General features: G+C 38.4%; 1 protein-coding gene across 1 annotated transcript in view; it reads right to left on the bottom strand.

Moving 5' to 3' along the window:
* LOC132497106 (patched domain-containing protein 4) overlaps positions 1 to 22,991 on the bottom strand; it is a 152,886-nt gene that overhangs the window by 82,183 nt on the left and 47,712 nt on the right. Inside the window, exon 2 of the mRNA XM_060110044.1 lies at positions 20,962 to 21,442. Within this exon, the coding sequence (XP_059966027.1) occupies positions 20,962 to 21,442 (481 nt within the window). The remainder of the gene's footprint in view (positions 1 to 20,961; positions 21,443 to 22,991) is intronic.

Genomic DNA, 22,991 nt, shown 5'->3' with positions numbered 1-22,991 from the left:
TCCCACCCTCCCTATCCCAGCCCTCTAGGTGGTCACAAAGCACCTGTGACCGGTACTATGTGGCTGCTTCCCACTAGCTATCTAGTTTACATTTGGTAGTGTATATATGTCCATGCCATTCTCTGTCATTTTGTCCCAGCTTACCCCTCCCCCTCCCCGTGTCCTCAAGTCCATTACTACGTCTGCATCAGACCCTAACTTCTAAATGACTCCTGCCTTTCTTGTGCATAGCTGCTATTCTTATTGCTCCTTTATGCTGACATAGTTGAATAAAAATTATCATGGTGATAGGACTGGTTCTCTGTGCCTTAAGTAAATATTGAAAAAGGCCACACAGCACAAAAGGAAGGACATGCTAAAAACTTACAAGTGGTACAAAGACAGATATGAGGACACATGGAATTCTATGATGTAACTAGCTAGAACAGTCTAATATTTTTGAATAGTAATAAAATTATTTGTGGTAACAAAGGATTTGCCAAGATAGCAAAATGTTGTATGAAAGCCATATATTTAGTCAAAATATTTTTTAGCATTATAAGGTTAGAAATATGGAAAAAATGGAGAAAGAAAAGTTTATGATATAACTATTCCCATTCAATATTCTTGTCTTAGAAGAAATCCTTCATTTAATGGAAGGTGAAAAAAACTACTGATCGTTTTAATTAAATAAAATTAATGCTGATTCAACTGCTATTTATGTTGTATATGCATATTCAAATAACTTTTCATTACTGTGCCCTATTTTTAACATTCATTTCAGGTATAGAAAGCCTAACATTTCAACAGACGAATTTTCATTCAAACACATTGATATTTTTAGCAATATCCATGGAGTCTACATGATTAGAAAAACTTGTGGTAATATTATATTGAGGTGAGTTTTTCCTTTTAAAACTTTGTTTTCTTTTTTTGGCTCTTTTGGTTGTTCACTATCTAAATTATTTTTGAATAAAGACCAAAGCAGACCTGCTTCATGCTAAATTTCAAACTATACTGAACTGAGTAATTGTGTGTATGTGTATACAATTAATATATTAATATGATATATTATATTAATACTATGCATACTTTTTTTATCAGATAGAAAATATGTCTGAGTTTTGAGAGAATCTGGTAGACAGTATTAATTTTGTTTCTAGAACTTTAATTTGTCTAATAATTAGCTACTTATGAAGACTTGGAAAGACAATACACTTAGCGGCAGAGAGCATAGATGGAGACAGAGCTGCTGTGTTTTTACCCTGGCTCTAACACATACTATCTGATATGACCTTCAGTCAATTAGTAAAATTCTGTCTCATTGTTCTGATCTATAATAAAAGTTCATATACAATGGATTATTATAAGGATTAGGTAAATTAATACCTGTAAAGTGTTATTACTGGAACATTCTAAGTGCTGAATACTTATTAGTTATTATTAAATCTCCACTGTCAGTTTTCCTGGCTCCCTGACCATACAATCTGGCTTGCAGAAGTATCTCATATAGGTAGTGGATTTTAAAAAAATTAAACTTCAGTGCCTTTTGGCTGTCTATATATTCTCTCTTGCACCAATCCCCATCATTCCCTATTGTCTTATAATGGTCTATTGCACATACCAGTGTAAATGTATCAGTATTCGCAACCTGTCCCCCAAGGCATTTAAGGTCAGAACCTTTTGATAAGGAGGTATATGTATCTGTTCTTGGGGACTTCCCTGGAAGTCCAGCAGTTAAGACTCTGTGCTTCCAATGCAGGGGGCGTGGGTTCGATCCCTGATCAGGGAACTAAGATCCCACATGCCGTGTGGCCAAAAAAAAAAAAAAGGTATATGTATCTGTTCTTAACTGTCTTCACTGGTTTATAAGAGATTCTTTGTACCTTACTGTCATCAAAACACTGGATCTGTTCTGCCTAGTGGAGCTGAATTATGTTTTCTATCAATCTGGTCTAATGAAACTTGAACCCAGAATACTCCAAAGACCGATATTTTTGAATTGTGAACTCAAGACTCTCCATGAATATTATTTGTTTTCTCTCAAAGTGTACATCAAATTGTAGGATAGGATTATCAACAGTATGGTCTAGTAATATAGTGACTGGCATCCTCTTAACTTCCTGAACATGGATATGAAAAGCAAGTCACTGCAGGGGGAAGGCACTTCTTGACCATTGCACTCTACATTGGTGATGTAGTAGTGTCTTACTCTAGATAGTGTCATTCTAGTGCACCTTGTGTATGGAAACGTCTTGCTTCTAAATTCAGATTAAAGTTCTCATAGTGGCAAACCCTTTCCTTTGAGAAGGAGATGCCTGTTTTTCAAAGGAAAAGTATTAATTGGTCTACAGTAAAAGTAAGCTTTAAAAAGTTTGTACTTGAATATTATCTACTGAATCAGAAAATGAAGATAATGAACAAATTGTAACCTATGAAATTATGTGAAAAACAAATTTGGGTTAGAAAGCAGTTAATATTAACATTAAGCATACAATACATGCATATCATGAAAATACTAAAATAATAATGGTTTAAAAACAGAGTCCAGAATAATATCCAGCCATTAAAAACGACACTGCAGCTGTTTCTGCTTCCTGATATTACAGGATCATGCTATTTGGATCAATCTTTTAGCCCAAAACAAGAAAAATGCTAGATAAAAAATAAACACAAAATATACTAACAAACCTAGTCCTAAAAATCACTAAAGTGCTGCAAATACAGTGGGGAACTTTAAGAATAAATTCTTGAGCTAAGACTGAATGTAGAGTGCTAAGCAGAATTTCACAGTAACTCTATTTTCATTGAGATTTTTTAAAAAAAATAATAATACTGCACACTTGGGCTTCAGATTAATAGCCTTCATTTATGAGGGAGGGCAGAAATTTAGTTTTATGGTCTGTGAGAGGTGAGAAGTCTTATTGAGACACCTTCCCCACCTCAAGCTGGGATCTCAAAGGCCACATATTCAGAGCAATGAAGCACTTTAGAGATGGTATCTGTGCTGAGTAGAATAGAGAAGAAAACTGAAAAGGAAAAAAATCATAAAAGTTGTTTTTATAGATGGGTCTTTGTGTACATTTACGCCCTGGATACCATAGTCTGGATGGAGCAAGGAACCTCAAGTTGGGAGCTACATTTGAGATGTTTCCAATCATAAGTGCCCACAGGTGACAGACAGATGCAAACACAAGCCTCTTTGGAAGAGGGAATAGCATCATAGGAATCTGAAAACACACAATTTTTTTTCAGGGATAATGACTACCACACACTCATAGGTAACTAGGCACACAAGGAAATAAGGTGATTGATTTAAGACCTGTACAAACAACAGACAGCAGCAGAGCCACAGAGACCCCAGATAATATAATGAATATAAAAATCTTTGAAGACTACATTTACTGTTTTTAAAAATACATAACTTTGAAAGTATCTTCAAATAACACCAAATAGATATAGACATAGGCTCAAAAATGAACTCAGTCAAACTTTCAGACATAAAAATATTCAATAATAAAAATTAAAAATTTGATAGGTATTTTAGTAATAGCCTAGGTGCAGTGTCTTAGTTCCTTCAGGCTGATATAACAAAAATACCATAAACCAGGTGACTTAAAAGCAACAAACATTCATTTCTCACAATTCTAGAGGCTAGGAAGTCTAAGACCAAGGTAATGGCAGATTCATTTTCTGGTGAAGGGTCACTTCTTGGTTCACATGGTAGAGGGGACAAGCTAGCTCTCTGGGGTCTCTTTTATAAAGGCACTGATCCCAATCATGAGGGTGTCACCCTCAAGCATATAGCAAAAGAGAAAATTAGTAAACTATTCTATCAAACAGAAGAGATTATTCAGAATTCAGCACAGAGAGACAAAGGGAGGATAAGAGACATGCGAAGTTGTAACATGTTTCACTGGAGTTCAACAGGGAGGGAAAAAAATAAGATAGAAATAACATTTGAATAGATAAAAGTGATAAATTTTTAGAATTTATGAAAGACAATACTTCATGAAACCAAGGGACTTAATGAATTTTCAGTGAGATAAATACAAAGAAAGCCACATCTAGATATATCATAGTGAAAGTAGGGGAAACCAAAGAAAGAAAAATCTTAAAAATAGTCAGAGGAAAAAGAGGAATAAGATGATAGAGAATCATTATTTTCAATGTAATTAAAGAATTACATACCCAGCAAAAATAACTTTCAAGTATGAGAGGAAAAAAGACATGTTCAGATAAAGAAACAAAAAATTGAGTTTTTTCAAAGAACTCAAACAAAAAATTGAGTTTTTCACTCAAAAAATTGAGTTTTCAACATCTCTAAAGGTACTAAGTAATTTCCTTTAGACAGAAAAAAGTAACCCCAGATGAAAGGTGTGAGATGTAAGAAGAAATGATAATCAAAAAAGTAGTAAGTATGTGGGTAAATGTAAAAGACCATGTACTATATAAAAAAGAAATAGTAATGTCTACTGAGATTAAATAATAGCATTAGAATTAAAGTGGTAGACAGGATTAACAGGTAAGTCAGGAGGGGGTCTAAATGGAGTTCAAATGATCTAACTACTTTATTACATAAGGAAGAAAAATGAAGGTTTTGATGCATTTTAGATTTTGATAAGTTAAGTATCAATATTATAATTTCTAAAGCAATCACAAAATTAGAAGCCAACATTTAACTTTCAAACTTGCAAAGGGAAAAAAATGGGATAATAAAAGGTATTAATTCAATCCAAAAGATGGCCAAAAAGGGAACAAATATATATATATATATATATATATATATATAGGCAGATAGATAGGAATATATATGGGAAGTGTGAGACAAATAGGAAGCACAAAATAGAATGGTAAATTTAAACTCTCGAATATATGAAATTATATTAAAGGAACTAAAGGGATTAAGTTCTTCAGCTAAAAGACAAAAATCATTAAGACAGGAAAAATCTCCACATCTAACTATATGCAACTTACAAGACACATATAGAAAATCTAAGAAAACAGAAAGGTTGATACTTAAAGAATGGAAAAAAGTATATTTTAAAAATATAAGCAGGGCTTCCCTGGTGGTGCAGTGGTTGAGAGTCCACCTGCAGATGCAGGGGACACGGGTTCGTGCCCCGGTCCGGGGGGATCCCACATGCTGCAGAGTGGCTGGGCCCGTGGGCCATGGCCACTGAGCCTGCGCGTCTGGAGCCTGTGCTCCGCAACGGGAGAGGCCACAACAGTGAGAGGCCCGCGTACTGCAAAAAAAAAAAAATATATATATATATATATAAGCAAAAGATTCTGATGAAGCTAAACAGACTTTACAGCAAAAATTGTTTTTAGAGATAGAAAATCAGTTTACATTGATAAAATATTTAGTTCACCTAGAAGAGATAATAATATATATTTTTATGTACATTATAACATAGGTTGTGAAACTATGCAGAAAAGCTAAGAGCTGATAACCTTACAAGTCAGGATAATGATTATTGCGAGGGAGAGGGTATGATTAGAAAGAGGCTATAGGAATGCTGGTGATGTTCTATGTTTTAATCTGAGCAGTATTCACACATGTTAACATATAACTATTAGTGAAAATAGTATATGTTCAGGTTTTACACTTTTTTTGCACATATGGAAATAGTTGAGTTATTGAATTAAGCAGGCTGCATAATAGTATATATATACAGTCATCTCATTTTGTTTCATATATTGACATATTTATCTCTCTATAGATATAGTCAAAGAATAAACATGAAATTTTTATCAACAATTATCTCTGGATGACGGTTTTAGATTTTGCTTATCTTTCAATGTTTTCCTAAAAATGCATTGTTTTTGTAATAATGGAAACAAATGAATTAGAAAAAAACAAAAACAAAAACCTACTACCCAGGAATAGAAAACAGGATTTCTAGCAAGAAGAGAGTTAGTAGAAGGATGTGTGTCAACCTCAAAACTGGAAAATGAATAGCTTTGTGGAAAGTGAGACATAGATAGTCAATGAGAAGGAAATACTTGGAAAGTGGCAATGCTGAAAAGGACTTCGGGGGGAATGTGGACAGCAAATTAGGTAGAAGCTTGCAGTAAAATGTGCCAAGAACAAGCACCAATGCTATTTTCAGCTGCAAAAGCACAGGCACTATGGCACAAAACAAGGACAGGCAGCCTCTTTTTATATATATTTGGAAAATCTGACTGTAAGGCAACAATTTTATATCAAACTACTTTTAGCTTAAACTAGGTACAAGGAAGAAAATAGCCACCATGACCTAAAAATGATTATGATGATATGGAATTTTCCAATGAGATAACTTCTCATTCTTGCTTTGTAGAAGGCACAGCCTCTATTAATGCCAGCCCTAAGTTTTACCAAGGGTGATGGTAAAAACATGTGTGTTTAAAACTTTTTCTGTAGGATCTTTCTCAAAAACGGCCTATCGTAATAGCCATGAAAAGTACAAAAACAAGTCCGCATAGGAAGCTTGCATGCCCTCAAGACTTCAGCTTACTGGAGAAAGCAAAGTCCTGACACAAGAATGGCTTCTAAAAAGAGATACACTGCCCATTGTCCAAGAGACATTGTGAACTTAAGATGTCCAAAATGGCAGGCAGAACATAACTGCAGATGTCCAGATGTCAACTGGTAATCAAATTCAGGTAGGCAAGGCAGACTGCTCCTTAGGTCCATGGGTGACCAGGAGTTGGGTTGGTAGAGAGTAGGATTCAGTGCCCATAGAGCAGGTTGGTTGGCTAGCGTTAAGCAGAGAATTAAGGTAGGCGGATGGACCTGAGGGCAGAATGTCATATTCAACAAGATACTGGGATGCTGTATATCTTGCAAGAGATTGAAAGGCTTGGCAGGACATATAGAAATCCTTCAAATGGTATAAATAAAAAAACCTTAATTGAAAGACTACTTACAGAGATATGAGCAGAGCCAATGGGAAAAACAACAACAACAAGGGATGTTGAGGTACCCAGAGACTATCAAGAGCAGGAAGCTGTTACCACTTTTAAGTCTAACAGAATAAAGGGAGGAAATAGTATGATCAGCGTCCAGTAAGAGCTATAGATACAGAGGAGTGGCTGCCTGTCAGAGACTGGAGTTGCTGCCAGAGAAATACTGCCAATGCAGGGAGGCAGGGAGCAGGGAAGAAAGACCTTGACCTCTTTCTCCTTCTGTCCAACTATCTCCTGGTGATGCCTCTTGGTGGCCAAATCAAACCCAAAGCCAGAGGAAAAGGGAACCTGGGTGATGCGTCCATAGGCATCAGCCTTCCAGAGCAAAGATCAGGGAAGAGAAAGGTAGAGAAGAAAATCTGTTGGTGATGATGGCGAGTGCAAACAGAGAGTTACAGGCACAAGTGCTTTTCAAGGAACCCAAGGTGAAGGTCAATTATGCATAGTGGGCTAATATGGCAGAATGGTCAGTCCAAAAATAATTTAAAAATACTTCCTAATTGTGCTAGGCCCACTACTAGCTGCTAAGGATACAAAAACAGTAAGTTGATCCTTTCTAATGAAAGCTCTGCAGCCTAACATGGAAGTAAATATAGGCATGTAAACAAGGATAAGCAGAAAGGAAAATCAGTCGTTCTTGGGTTTAGAAGTCATTACAAATTTTCATAGAGCAAGAGGCATTTAAGCTTTGAAAATCAGAACAAAACAGAGATAGAAAGGAATCCCTAGGAAAAGGAATATCATGAGACATGAAACAGCCTTGTATATTTGGCCATATAGCAGTTTGGTTTTGGTCTGAGCAAAGAATGTGAAGGAAATTGGAATTAGAGGCTGCATAGAGATGAAGCCCACAGGCCTCCTTTGACAGACATGTCTCCCTTGGCCAGACTGCTATAGACACACAGCAGTGCTGACCTGAGTGAGTAGATGGTGTGTTGATAACCTTGTTTGGATAGGGTGGGGAACACAGGAACTCACATAACCTGCTACTGCTTTAGGGTTCTCATCTTTCAGCATAAGAAGAATGATCAGAAAGGGCAAAGGGATAAACAGACTGGAATAAATAATAAACCCAAAAGAAAGATCACAGGGGGAAGAGAAAGGAGGAACCACAAACACCTGGAAATCATAGAAAGATGGTCCCTCTCTGAGGATTAAACTCATCAATAAATAATCAAAGGAGAAAGAATGTCTCCTAGTCCCAACAGAAACACTCTTTACTTAGTTTACTACATAGCGATATTGAGTCATCTTAGAGAGAAAGCTTATCAATGGTGGTGGCCAACATAGAATGAATGGTGAGGCCTAGCAATGTGAGCATCTGTATTGGGCACACAGAACTTCCCGAGGGAGAATGACACTGAATCTGGGAGGCACGGGTGGGCATTTTGGCATCATTCTTTGTGGGAAACAAGGAAATCCATCAGACATCACTGTGGGGTTTTTTGTTTGTTTGTTTTAAATTTATTTATTTTATTTATTTTTGGCTGCATCGGGTCTTCATTGCTGTGTGCAGGTGTTCTCTAGTTGCGGTGAGTGCGGGCTGCTCTTCGTTGTGGTGCGTGGGCTTCTCATTGCAGTGGCTTCTCTTGTTGCAGAGCACGGGCTCTAGGTGTGCGGGCTCAGTAGTCGCAGCACATGGGCTCTGTAGTTGTACAGGCGCACAGGCTTAGTTGCTTCCGCAGCATGTGGGATCTTCCCGGACCAGGGCTTGAACCCGTGTCCCCTGCATTGGCAGGTGGATTCTTAACCACAGTGCCACCAGGGAAGTCCTAAAAAGTTTGACTTGACAGGACTTGGCGGTCTCTGTGAGACGGGAGGGGGCACCCATCACCGGCACCACCAGCACTTCCCGCCCTGCCCCACCGGTCTGCCTGCCTGCGTCAGGGATCACGTGCTGCCTCATTGTGTTTTAACTTACGCTCATCACATAGCCCTCCGAGTCTTTTTTATATACCTTGGGAAAGGGAAGCCTAGCTAGTGTAAACCACTCTTTGAAAAGGTTACCAGAACAGAGATTCTGGCTAACATATTACCCTTGTTAACCTAGTTAACGGGATTCTTTCACTGAGAATCCAGTTTTGTCACTGTGTTTTTATAGTACAGTTTTTTGACCTGTAAGACAGCCATTCTAACCCTAGAATACAGTAAAATTACAATTAATTCTACCCTTTGGAGCCTCTTGGCAGTCTTACTTAGTTCTCATGACAGAGATACAACCTCACTGCCTCCATCCTTTTGGATTTTCTTCATCATAAAAATAGGTTAACTTGTCTGCAAGAGAGAAAGTTAAGGTCTTAAGTAGACATCCTGCCTTTAGAAATACTTCAACAAAAAGACTACAGGCTGTCTGTGGATATAACAGTTGATCAAAGCACAGCCACCCAGACTGTAAGATACACTTAGTTCATCTCAAGTTTAGTTTCTACCTTCCATTTTATTATGAAAGAGGCACTACAGGATGGTAGAGGACGGGCAGTTTTCAAACACTATTTTTTTTTTTTAATTCACAGGAATTTTTCCTCAAGCTAAATATCTATGGAGACTTGTCACGTAAAAATATCAGAACAAAGCTTCTGTTCGGAAGCAGGAAGGAGTAGCCAGGACTTCTGGGGGCTTAATTCTTTCTGAGGGCCACTGCACCCCCAGCACATCCCGAGGACTCCCCAGGGCCGAGTTTGAGAACTGCTAACAGAGCCAAGGAACCTGGGAGGAAAAATCAAGTAATACAGGTTCTGACCTTGGCTCCTCTCCAGGCTTGAGAATAGTTCTCATGAACTATTTTCATGAACTAAATATTTCCTCATTTAATGGAAACAGCTGCCCTACTTTCCTCTGGGCGAATAGGAAGCCATTTGCATGATCAAATGGCCAATGGGATACTTTTAAGGTACATGATGCACCAAACAAAAGATACAACATTTAGACTATACTCTCATGTTTGGAAATTCAAAATCTCCTCATTACATAAATACTTTCAATGGCTTTGTTTAAAAGCCATGGTTCTAAAATTTTTCAAAGAACATGTACAATTTCAAACACAGATTTTTATCCATTTCTAAAAAAATCTCCTTCATGTCTGCTGTGAGCTAGTGAAATTACAAGTCATTCATTCAAGAAATAATTATTGAGCACTTCTTATTCGCAAAACATTGTACCAACACAGTAAACTATATTATAAAGTTGCCCTGACCCTTGACTTTGACAGAGGAAAGGAAGAGGAAGGTGACTGAATTATAGAGTGAATCTAGCAACTTGCTGTTAAATATTATGAGTCCTTATTATATGCATCACAGTTTCACCCCAAAATCTACAAATTAGGTGCCTTTCACTGGTTTCTCTTTGCGTGTGTGTGTGCGCGCGCGCGCGATTTTGATTGGCTTTCATTCAATGAAATGAGCCATCTAATCTGTTTCTCCCCAAATCCACCACTTTTTTTTTTTTTTGCTAAAATGTAGTTTAACCTACTCTTATATCCAGTCCTTTCTGATAAAATTATCTCCTTTTACTTCATTATTTGGTTTATACCATTGACTATTATGGTTATACTCTATGTTTTTTATTATCTCAAACACTATTAGTAAATATTCTTAACTAATACTTTGCTGATTTATATTAAGTATGATATTTAGTTTAGGATGTTCCACTTAAAATTCAAACAATCACTGGAAATATCACTGGCCAGGACATATTCTTATTCCATTTAGGCCAAGTCAGTGTGAGAAGCAGTAGGAAAAGTAGCAGCATTTTCTTTATATTAAATTCGAACTCAGGTTATAACTTCTCTAAGGGTACAGAGTGATATCTATAAGCCAAGGCTTGAATAACAGAGTTTTGCCTTGGTCTGGATGAAGGCATTGCTCTCTCATTACAAAGAAAATCAGTCACGATGACACACAGATATTTGGTACATTCACAAACCACCGTGTTCCAGGAAGGCAGGTGAAAATCAATGTACAAGGATTCTTCAATTCTTGGAAGCCCAAGGCTGGCCTCTAGGACCCTCAAACCAATGCAGGATTAATCTCATTTTTCTCTGCTACTTTTCAATGACTGGGTATGAAAATACTGGCTTGGAAATGAATTGAATCTTGGAAATAAGTCTCTAGTTTGTAAATGATCTTTATCTGGCTGAGACTTTGCTTTTCCTCAGAAAAGCAATGACATAGCCTTAATTCATTTTCACCCTTCAAGTTTCAGGAGTTTGAATTGCAGTTTTTACCTTGATGCAGCACTGCAGAAAATCCTGATCTGGTTGGCAACTGCAGCTCTTCTGCATCAGGAATATTTTTTTCTTGAACATTCTCATATGACCGTCAAGTCAACTTCAATTAATGAGGATAGTTAGGGTTGCTTGTGATAGATGCATATTTGAGGAAGGCTTAGATGTCCACACTGGAGAAGTGGTAGAAACTGACATAGGAACAGTTCTACCATATACCGGATAAATTGATGTCTCTCTCCTTTCCCTGTCTGCTTAAATATTCAAGCCTAATTCACTATCTGATTTAAGAGGTAAAAAAGCAAGGGCATAACATATTAGAAAGCACCAGGCTTAATTACAAATCTTTCCATTTTAAAGGTCTAAACTAGCACATCATCTACCCTTGAGATAAACACAATCACCAAAATGGGCCCATATGCTTTTCACCCCGAGTAAAATTTTGTTATATAAATATTCTTCCTCATTCCTAAACTACAACTACCATGGGAGGAAGCTCATTAGCAGTAAAAAGTACAACAGATGGAGGTGGATTCCAAAGAAAATAAGAATCTTAAGGAGTGAGGATATAATTATTAGTAATGTTGGACAGTGCTTCACAATAAAAGTACATATTATTCAATGCTACCTCAAATGCTTGGCATAAAATTCAGCTTCTTACTTGTTATGCCAAGATCTGTTCCCTTCCCACCTCCTTCAAAAGGTCTACAAACACCAATTAGTGAGACAGCATCTTAACTTGTTAAAAACTTCTGTTCCAGGAGGTCCATTTCACAGCTACAAAGAGAACCGAGGTCAACAGAAAGAAATGAAAACTGAAGAATAACATATAAAAAGTAAGGACGTTAAGATATCTAAGCTAAAAACAGCCAAAAGCTAAGGCTTCTCTTGCAAAAGTCAACATTTGTAAAATGCATGCTATGGGCACTTTGGACTAGACACTTGAAAAGATGACAAGTAGACCCAGTTCCAGCTCCCAACGAGCCAAAAATCTAGATAACATATAGCCTAAATGTCACATGAATGATTCACTGATTAAGGAGTAAAGGTGGAAAAGATGTTAAGGACCAATCAGTCCTACTTCCTCATCTTATGAAAGATAAAACATGGGAGGCCCAAGGAGAAGTCACCTGAATGGACAGGGACTTGACTGGACTCCAGGTCTTCTGACTCCAAGCCTCTAAACAGAGAGATATTTTCACATCATTGACTAACATTTTCCCAAAGGAGATGATTATTTATCACCAAGAGCAGGGTGGCTGCAACTGACATGGCTAAAAAATAGCTCCAATAAGAGAGCTTCTAGCAATAGGGTTATTTGGGGCAGGCTTTTGATAGGTTTAATGACCCCGAGTAAAACAGGTCCTGTGGCAAAACTAACTTATTGAGAAACATTTCAAAACCCTTAATATAATCATTAAAAAATTTTAGCCAACCATCAAACCTTAGAGGGCTCATTATGTGCCAAACACTGTGCTGGTCGAAGTCAAGGAAAATAAAAGTGCCCAAGAAGTAATACCTTATGTCCCTGGCAATACCTTCCCCTTCGTAAATCCAGATTCTGTCTCCAGCAGAACCAAGAGGAGCAGCTACCCATGCTTCTTACGAGTTCTCCCAGTTGCCTCCCTATTAACAAATCCTAACCTATCACCGTGTCTCCTTAAGACATTAGTCCAAAGAAGTTTCTAGACAGTGTGTTTTCTAAATATTTTGATTGTGGCCCGCATTAGGCAATATATCTTACATCATGTCTATTATACACATGTATATTAAACTGAAACAAAAGTACGATGCAATAACACTTCACTATGTGCAACACCTTTTGATATTTCCTATCCGTTTCTACTCTCTTTTCTTCCCCATAAGTGAAATATAAACATGGATCATGATGCGCTAAATTAAATGACTCTCTAATAGACTATAACCCATTTGAGAAACTCTAACAGACCATTCATTCATTAATTCCACATATATTTGTTGAGTGCCAACCCGAGGCCAGTACTGTTTGAAGTATTTGGAAAACAGCGGTGAATGGAAAAATAAAAATTTACATCCTTTGGGGGCTTATGTTCTATGGCAGGGAAAACAAGTCAAAAAGTAAAGTATACTGTATATTAGATAATGATGAGTTCTAAGGAGAAAACCTAATCAGAGAGGGAGAAAGGGAGTACTGGTGAAGCACTTGTGGTTTTTGATACAGTGGCCAGGAAAGTCCTCACTGAGAAGGTGACATTTGTATAAAGACCTGCAGGAGGTAAGGAAACATCTGAGGAAGAGCCTTCCAGGTGTACAGGAGAGACAGGTTGAACCTGAGGTCAGAAGGTTAGCAGATGCCAGATTTGTTGGGCCTTGGAGATCATGGAATATCTATGTCTGTTAAACTGGGTCCTTTGAACATCTAATGTCTTTAATTTAACATTTGTCTTCCATCCCCAAATGATCAAATCATAGCCATTGTCATCAGTAAATCTTGTCTCAAAACCTTTATAGCAAGCATCTCTGGAATCCACCTCTATCTTTGCAGCTCACTCACATTACAACTGTGTGGTGATTGCACTTCCCAAAGGTGACCACAACAGTAGCTCCAACTCTACATGCTCTTCTGCAATGTGACTCTGCCACTCTTTCAGTTCTCTGCCACTGTCTTAAGAGGTGGAGTCCCATTGCCCTCCTCTGGGATCTGGGCTGGCCTTAGTGACTGGTACTCAGGTGGTAAAATAGGGCTGATGTGATGCTATGGGACTTCTATGTCTAAGCCAGCCCTGAACTTTTGTCCTTCTCTTGTGCAAAACGTTTTCTTGGAGCCCTGAACCACCATACAAGAAGTCTGACTACCCCAGGAACACCATGCTGGAGAGGCCAAATTTAGATGCTATGTTCAACAGTCCCAGCTGAGATTCTCCTTCAGAAGTCCCAGACTTGGTACCAGCCATGTGAGCGAAGAAGCCATGTTGAAAACAGTTGTTCTAGACCCAACTATGCCAGACCTCAGATATTCAAGTCACCCCCAGCTGAGGCTCTAGAAATTCTAGAGGTGGGAGGAACTCACCTCACTGTGCCATTTCCAAAATACCGACCCACAGAATCCACAAGCATAATCTAATGGTTGTTGTTTTACACTACCCAGTTTTGGGGTGTTTATTACACAGAAACAGAGAACCAGAACAGACTCCAGCCTAAGACAATTCTCTGACCCCACAAAGAATATAATATTTGGACCTTATCAGTGTTTTACCATGCTGATGAGGCAAAACAAACCCTTGTTACCTTTATTGTTTGGCTTAGTTTATGTGGAATAGACAGTTGATGCTCATAAAATGATCCATTTGCTCTCCTACATTTTCTATCCTCCCTCACAGGTAGCTTATGGCCATATGTCTCATTCTGGCCAAGAGCATGCGATGAGAAGTAACTGAATCACTTTGGGTACAAGGTAGTTATAAGTAGTGTGATTTCTCTAATTACTCCCTCATTTGTGTACATGCCGGGGAGCACAAACTCTGAGGAGGCAACATGTTGTAAGACAGAGGCATCCTAAATCCCTGAATCTCTGTTGGAAAAGAGTTTCCAAAGAGAGCTTCCCGACCCACACCAAACTGTGATATGAACAAGAAGTTAATCTTTGTTCTCTTAAACTAAATGGATTTAAGGCATTATTTGTTACTGCAACATGGTCTAGCTGATCCTAACTATTACAACGTTCATGATCTGTCATTACAGTCACTCTTTTGCATACACTATAAACCCTCATTTTTTTTTTGGTTTCTGGGAATTTCTTTCCAATTAAATTCATCTCAATGCCTACTCAACTCCTCCCCCAAGCAGCTGTATATGGCTGGAGGGGGGACTGACTCAGCAACCACGCTAACTGATTTCTTTTTTTTTAATTCATGCATGTAAACATCAAGGAGACCCTTGTGCTTCCTAGTAATTCACCTGAATTTTCTTCTTTATTCTCCAATTTTCTGAAGTGACTCTTTAAGAATCCCTTCACTTTCCCCAAATTTATTCTCAGCTGATGACTTGCTTCCTATTTTACTGACAAAGTTGAAGCCATAGAAGAGAATTTCCACGTGGTTCCAGCCCCACGTGTACCAATCTATCTGGATCTGTCCATATTTTCTGCCTTCCCTTTTCTTAACTGTAGGTGAGAGCCATCTAGGCTCTTATATAAAGCCAATGATTCTAGCTGTGCTCTGAATCCCATGCTATCTCTCTCTCCTGCTCAATGACATTGCTTCTACAATCTCTTCTCTCTGCTTTACTATGAAGCTTTCTCTACTGCACATCATCCCCAACTGCATAAATCATTATTTCCCTTTAGTGCAAAAATTCCTTGGAAGAATTAGCTTTACTCACTGTCTTCACTTCCTATGCTCCAAGCTCTACTGAACCTCTTTAAATTACCTCAGCTCTCCTCTAAAGCAGCTCTTGCCAAAGTCATTCATGACCTTCAAATTCCTAAATCAAACGACCAATTCTCAGTTCTCACCAGACACAATTTCTTAGCAGCTATTGAACAATTGATCTCTTGCTCCTTCATGAAACACCTTCTTGACTTGGCTGCTGGGACACTATTCTCTCCTGGTTCTGCTATCTCACTTGATAGCCTAATCCTTCTTAGTGTCATTTTCTGAATCATTTTCATCTGCCCAATTGTAAGCGTTGGAATACTCCTGGGCTCAGATTTTAGACGACTTCTATTTTCCATCAATATTTATCTTTCCAGTTGATCTTATCAGATTCCATGGCTTTCATTATTAGATATGTCATGATGAATCCAAAATTTGTATTTTCAGCTCCAACTTAATAGATTTTACTTCTGAACCTGATCTGTATACTGTCTTATATCGCCAGTTCCACATTTTCCCACTTGGATACTTAATAGGCACCTAACTGAGCACAGGGAAAACAAAACTCTTGTATTTCCCCCACAACTTATTCCTCCCACCACCTCCCTAGGACAGTAAATGGCAACTGCTTTCGATACATTATTCAGTCCTCAAAGCTCAGGGTCATCTGTGACTCCTCTTTCTCTTACATATCATATCCACTCCTTCAGCAAATCCTGTGAATTCTATTTTCCAGTATGTATCCTGAGTCTATCCCTTTTTACCTCTGCCACTGCTCCCATGCTATTTCAAGCCACCATTATAACCCATGAAGATTTTGCAATAACCTCTCACCTATGTATGAATTATAACCTATAACCATTCTTGCTCCATTGAGACTCATTTCCATAAAACGTAAGTCAGATCACACTCTCATCTCAAAATGCTTCAGATAGCTCACCATCTTAAGTATTAAGTTCTCTGTGCCCTATGTGACCTGGCTCTATGCTACCTTGCATAATACTCAGACAGGTGCCCACTCTGCTCCAGCCACACTCCCTTTCTTGCTCTTCCTTAACTTCAACAAGTAAGGTCCATCTCAAGGCTTTTGCATGGATAGTTCTCTTTGTCAAAGACTCTTTTCTCAGTTAGTGCATGGCTCCTTCTTCAGTTTATTTAGCTCTCTGTTTCAAATTCACTTGTTTAGAAAGGCTTTTCTCTGACCACCTATGCTCTTTATCTCTTATCCTGTTTTACGATTATACTTTATATCACTTATCAATAATATAACACAGTTTATATTTATTTGTTTATTGTCTGACACTTTCCCTTAGCAGGCTTAGAATGTAAGATCCACGTGGGCAACAACTTGATCAGTTCTGTTCAATACTTTTTACTCCAGAACATGGTAGGTGCTCAATAAATATTTGAATAAACTAATAAGTAAATGAATATGGAGCTCAGTTTTTGGATGATGAATGAGAAGGTCTCCTATCTGGAAACCCTGGGTTCACCTGAAAAAAACGAGTCATCTGCACATGTCCAGTGGCATCAAGCTGACTAAAGTAAGACTCCTGGCATATAAAACAAACTCAGGATGGACAGCAAAAATAATAGTGAACCAAGACTCCTAATGTCCCTGGCAACTATCCACAGAAGATCAGCAAGATACAGCAGGATCCAGCTTGGCATCAGTGTGTGATATTAGCCCACATTTCTCCTCCCAGAAAGAGGAAACACATCCACATAAAGCAAATGAGGTGAAAGAAAGGCTGACAATGAGTTATAAATTAAAATAGTGGCATTCTCGTTGGTTTATGCTTGTATAGAGAAAGGACATTAAGCTGGAGCTAAAAGGGGTCATTTTAAGCATGTTTAAAGAAATTATTATAAGTCTGGATTTCTCTCTCTGAACTCTTTTCTAGAGAGAATACACATACTTATAATTATCTTCTTTTCTAAGCCTAAATATTGAACATACAATTCAACAAACATACATTTACTTATAGGGACACCAGCCAAAATATAAAAATTGGTACAGGCTTTAAAAATGAAGGCTATGGAAGTACAGAATACATGCCTCTGAAACGACATTGGGGGTATTAACTGGATGAATGGTCAGAAAAAAGAACAAGCAGATGCAGTATTAAAGAAAGATAGTTGGTCAAAAATAGAATGGTTGAAGAGGAGAACACCTAAGCAACATACCCAGCTTCAGGAATAAGTTCTAATGAGGATGAATGGCTTGAATCTTGGAGCATAATGAAGTGAATATTCACTACCTTAAAGAAATCTTTGTAGGAGGATAGGAATAGAAATAGAGGTTTATAAAAAGAGTTGGGTTTCTTTTCCTTATACCTAACTAACACTGGATTATGCAGTTTTGACACAATGTAAACTAATTCATCAAAGGACTACTTTTAAACAATGCTGTGTGTACCACCAGAAGGTATGTATCTGCCAAACTCAGCTCTCAGTCTCTCAATCTCTCTCTCTCTCTCTCTCTCACACACACACACACACACACACACGGAGTCAGTAAAGGAGAATGGAGGTTAGAAGTTTGAAGATAATACAAACCTTCAAGGTTTTTACAAAAGAATGATCAAATTCTAACTTCAGTTGAAGAATGAAACAAATAATGTAGGAACTTCAAAATTTAAGACTGAAGAGTCCAAATCCTTCATTTAATAGATGAAAAAATGGGGTTTCCCTGGTGGTACAGTGGTTAAGAATCCGCCTGCCAATGCAGGGGACATGGGTTCGATCCCTGGCCGGGGAAGATCCCACATGCTGCAGAGCAACTAAGCCCGTGTGCCACAACTACTGAGCCTGAGCCCTAGAGCCACAACTACTGAGTCTGTGTACTGCAACTACTGAAACCCACGTGCCTAGAGCCTGTGCTCTGCAACAAGAGAAGCCATGACAATGAGAAGCCCGCACACCACAACGAAGAGTAGCTCCCGCTTGCCGCAACTAGAGAAAGCCCGTGCACAAGCGACGAAGACTCAACACAGCCAAAAATAAAAACAAATAAATACATTTTAAAAAATAGATGAAGAACTGGGACAAAGGGACTATACCTAACTTTCCCAACAAAACATACAAAGTTAGTGGAAAAGCTGGGATGGAAACCCAGATACCCTAGCTCTGTGGCATACCCCTTTTATTTCACTAGTTCTCCATCTTGGTATCTTTACCATTATGATCATTTTACAAACAAAACAAAACACAACAAAACCAACTCCCCCTTGATGGAGCAAATATCTTAAATAAGTATATATTTATAGGTCTACTGTTGTTATGTTTTCAGAACATAGCAGGAAAGTTCTTCTAAGAATATTTTAAGAACTTGAATTGCAGGAATACTGAAAAGTAACCATTTGCCAGGCTTCTGAAGTCTGCACCGACCCTGTCCAGGGCTGATTTGTGATTATAGAGATGACTGAGAGAGGAGAAAATGTGAAAAGTGTGTGTTTTAGGGTTTGGACTTTACCTCACTGTGGCTTTCAGTGTTCTTATTATTTCTTTAAGGAATGAAAATACCACTGATTTTGTATCTGAGCCTAGAATACAATTCAGCAGCACTGGAGACAATTTTTCTCCCTATTTGTATGAAATATAATTCTATACATTATAGAATTTTCCTGATAAATCTTTCCACTACCTAATTAGATTGCCACCAGTTTTAGAAAAAGCCCTCTTGGCTCTAAGGTGCCTAATTTGTCCATCTTGAATGATCCATGTTTCACTTGTGAATCATGCTGCATGATTCATATGAATCTTATATTATTAAGTCAAAAGACTGAGCCCACAAAACATAACAAGTATAAGTGGTTCAAATCTAGACCTATCCTTGTCACTGGTGGAAAAAAATTTTCATATATTTCTTTAGGAAATAGAAAAACTTTTTGTTAACAAGATGAACATACATTTAAACATGATATGCAGAATGCAAGAAAGACTTTCAATTTCTTGAAGCCAAGGGCTGTTTCTTATTCATCACTGAATCCATTGCACTTAACACACCAGCTTAACGACTAAAACTCGATGATACTTATTGAGTGTCTACCCTGTCATATTACCTTTAGGTATATTCTATTATGTTCAGAAAACAATTCTTTGACTTATTTTTTATCCTCATTATTATTATCCAATCATTATCCTCATTTTATTTTTTAAGTGATAATAAGCATAGCTGCTTTATTATTATTATTATCATTGTTATTATTATTTAGTTTTAAGTAGAAATATTGCTGTACCAGAGAGGTCAAATTGTAACTGGCTTTTCATTTATCCTCATTTTATACAAGAGGAAACTGAGACTTACCAAGATGAGCTAACAGGGCCACAGTGAAGATGGGTTTCCAGATAAATCCACTTTGCAACGTTGTTCTCGAAAACATTTGTTTAGGTCAAAATGAAAAGGGCCCAGATCACCTGGAACACTTTAACCGCATGCCTACATCTTTTTTACTTAATAATAAAGCTATAATTTAGGGCTGATATTAACCTGGGGAGGGAAAAGCAATTATTTTACAGCTGAAGACTCTCCTGTGCGTGTCAGTTCACCATCTAGAGTCCATTTTCACAGTTTATCCTTTGCTGCATGTATGGAATTGTACCACATCTGACAGAACTCTTCAGTGGCACCACAAATAATCACCGTCATCATCTCTATTCTGGTAAGTTCCATCAATCTTGTTCATGAACCATCACTCACTTTTCTCCCCAGACTTGATCTTCTCTTTTGCAAGAAACACACACATGTGCACACGCGTGCATGCACACACTCACACACACACACTCACATACCATTTTCTAGACCGTTTATGTATGTCTGGGAAAAATGTACAAGAAAGGATAATCTTGACTGAAGATCCTCATGAATTGTTTTCAACAGACACCAAAAAAGTTAGAGGCCACATCTTTAAGTGGCTGCAGAAAATTTTTAAATAGAGGTGAGGAAATGGAGTATATTCTCTGAAAAAAGCTTTGAAATGAATTCATAAACAAAGTCTAATGAAGAAGGTCTTTGAAATTAGAACCTATTGGTGGCTCTCAGAATTTTCATCCCGTGATATCCACTCTTCATCACCATCAGTTTGAGGAAGCAACACTAATATGAACCACAAAAATCTGTGTGAAACAGGTTTTGGACCTCCTTAACTTCGTACCCCATGATCTTTAACCTATAATTTTTGAAGACGCTGAGTAGAAGTTTACAATAGTTTGTACTTTAAAAACACTGGACAGCATTAAAGTCCCTGGCACAAATAAGGTGCCTTGGTCAGCCTAAAATTTACTGAAAAAGGCCTAATCAGGTAACACAGACACCACCCCAGGTAAAATTTCACAACATCACACAGACATACCAATGCAAAATTAAAACAGATTTCCACCTGAGAATTCAAGAAACGTACTACCTTGCCCCAAACCGGTAAGAAGCCGATTACCACAAGGATGGATAGTTACCCATGGCAAAGAACGGGATTCCCAGCAGGGTGGAGTTGTACTTTCCGTCGGTGATGAAGAAGATCCCAGCTGCGGTGATGACGGAGATGCACACGGTGAGCACCCCCAGGAGGCCCAGGAAGGGCTTGCCACGCAAGCAGTCCTTCATGGAGCTGGAGAGGGTGGCTGTGGCCAGGATCAGCACAAGGCTCACGAGGACCTGGCTTCTGGCCAGGATGCTGGTCTTATGAAAGTCTCTCGAGAGGCTAAAGGATGCTAAGGAGTATAGCTGGAGGTCCTGGTGCTCCTCCTGGAGCTTCCTCATAAGCTTACAGAACTCATTCTCCCACTTCTCCCCTATGAGGTCTTGGGTGGCAGAGCCATAGGTCTGGAGGTAGTAGGTGATTTGAATGGCTCTGGCTGACTTGACCCGCTGGTCCTTGCTGTTTGGCACTTCCACTACCCCGCCCAGTTGGTGTCCAATAAAACTGTTCCTCCCATCCTTGAAAACAGAAAAAGGGGAGGCCGAAGTTACCAGAGGGATGCGCATTCCAGAGAACAGAGTCTTACTCTAAGTGAAGGGGCACAAAAGGCAGAGGTAGACTCCAGCGACTGTGGAACTGATGTGGGTGGAGTGGCATGTTAGGATTTTATACTCAACCCTTTGGAGCTCCATGGGATACCATGCAAAATGATCGGAATTAAAAAGGATGCAAAGAGTGTTGTGAAGTTATACAAGACTCGCCACATGCATAGGAAAATGTACATACATATTATTTCGATCTCATCCATACCCTCATTCTCACCATTTCCTTCTGTAACAATCTATTATAAATCTTTTATGCAGGATCAAGTTTAATCATTCAGTTTCAGCCAAAAGTGAAGCATGGCATGAGTTAACAACTTTTCAAAAATAAAAATAATAATGTATTTAATAAATACATGCTAAAGTTCCTAGGGTTACACACACACATACCTACACTAACACACACACTACACTAACACACACACACCTACACTAACACACACACACACAAACATGACAAACATCCATTGTTCTTTGTACTCTGGGGGTACAGCTGTGTATTGCAGAACAAGTAGAAGAAAATACTGGTTTTTTTTCCAAATAATTTAATAGTATTGAAATGTTTTCTAAATATAATGTGAGCACCTGTTCACTCACTACAACATTCCCTTTAAATACCTGCTCCAGTTGTAGGTTGACCAGAAAGCACAGTGGACAAACCCCCAAATGAGACTAAGATTTCAGGTGGGGTTGTCAAAAGTCAACTCAATTTCAGGATTTCACATGAAGTAGAGTAGACAAGATCATAAGAGTAGGGTTTATAAGAGGGGCAATCACTCTTCTTTAAGGGAGACGAAAGGTGGACACTGAGTGGCTTAAACAGATTCAGAGCAGTAATTCTCAACTCGTGTGCCTTAACACTCAGAAAGAAATCCCTGACAGCCATCGCCAAATTTGAATCAATTTGGATATATGTTTTGCCACATCTGTCATGTACTCCAATGGCAATTTGTGTCAGATGGAATATCGAACCCAGTGGCAGGTTGCAGGATGGAGTCTGGTTCTGAAAAGGTGCATCAGGTCCCAGAAGAGACACAGGCACAAAGGTAAATGTATGCCATGAACAGCTTATGTGTTTGCTACATCAGGCAAGACATTTATCTCGTGAGGATTTGAAAGTGTAGAGTCAGAACAGGAAACAGAAAGGTAGTACAGAAGGGCAACAAACCCCACTGTGTGGTAACCACAGTTGCATTCACAGAACTGTGAGGCACTGTGTACTCAAGAGACACGTGTAACAAGTACTGTGGACTTAGACCAGACACCTATATCTGGGGTACTTGTTTGTATTTGCATCAAAGCTGCCCTAGTACTTAAGAATGTGTTGAAACTCAAAAAAGCTTGAGAAATTTACAGAGTGTACAAATATCGTTAGTAGAGATCATCAAGAATTGCAAGAAAGAAATTTTATAGTCACTCTATATACCCATTTTCCCCCTACATGTTAAATAAGAAGGCTTTCTAT

This window comes from Mesoplodon densirostris, chromosome 10, assembly GCF_025265405.1.
Source record: "Mesoplodon densirostris isolate mMesDen1 chromosome 10, mMesDen1 primary haplotype, whole genome shotgun sequence".
Lineage (NCBI taxonomy): Eukaryota > Metazoa > Chordata > Mammalia > Artiodactyla > Ziphiidae > Mesoplodon > Mesoplodon densirostris.
Note: the sequence above shows the minus strand (reverse complement) of the source record. Positions and strands in the feature narration are given on the sequence as shown.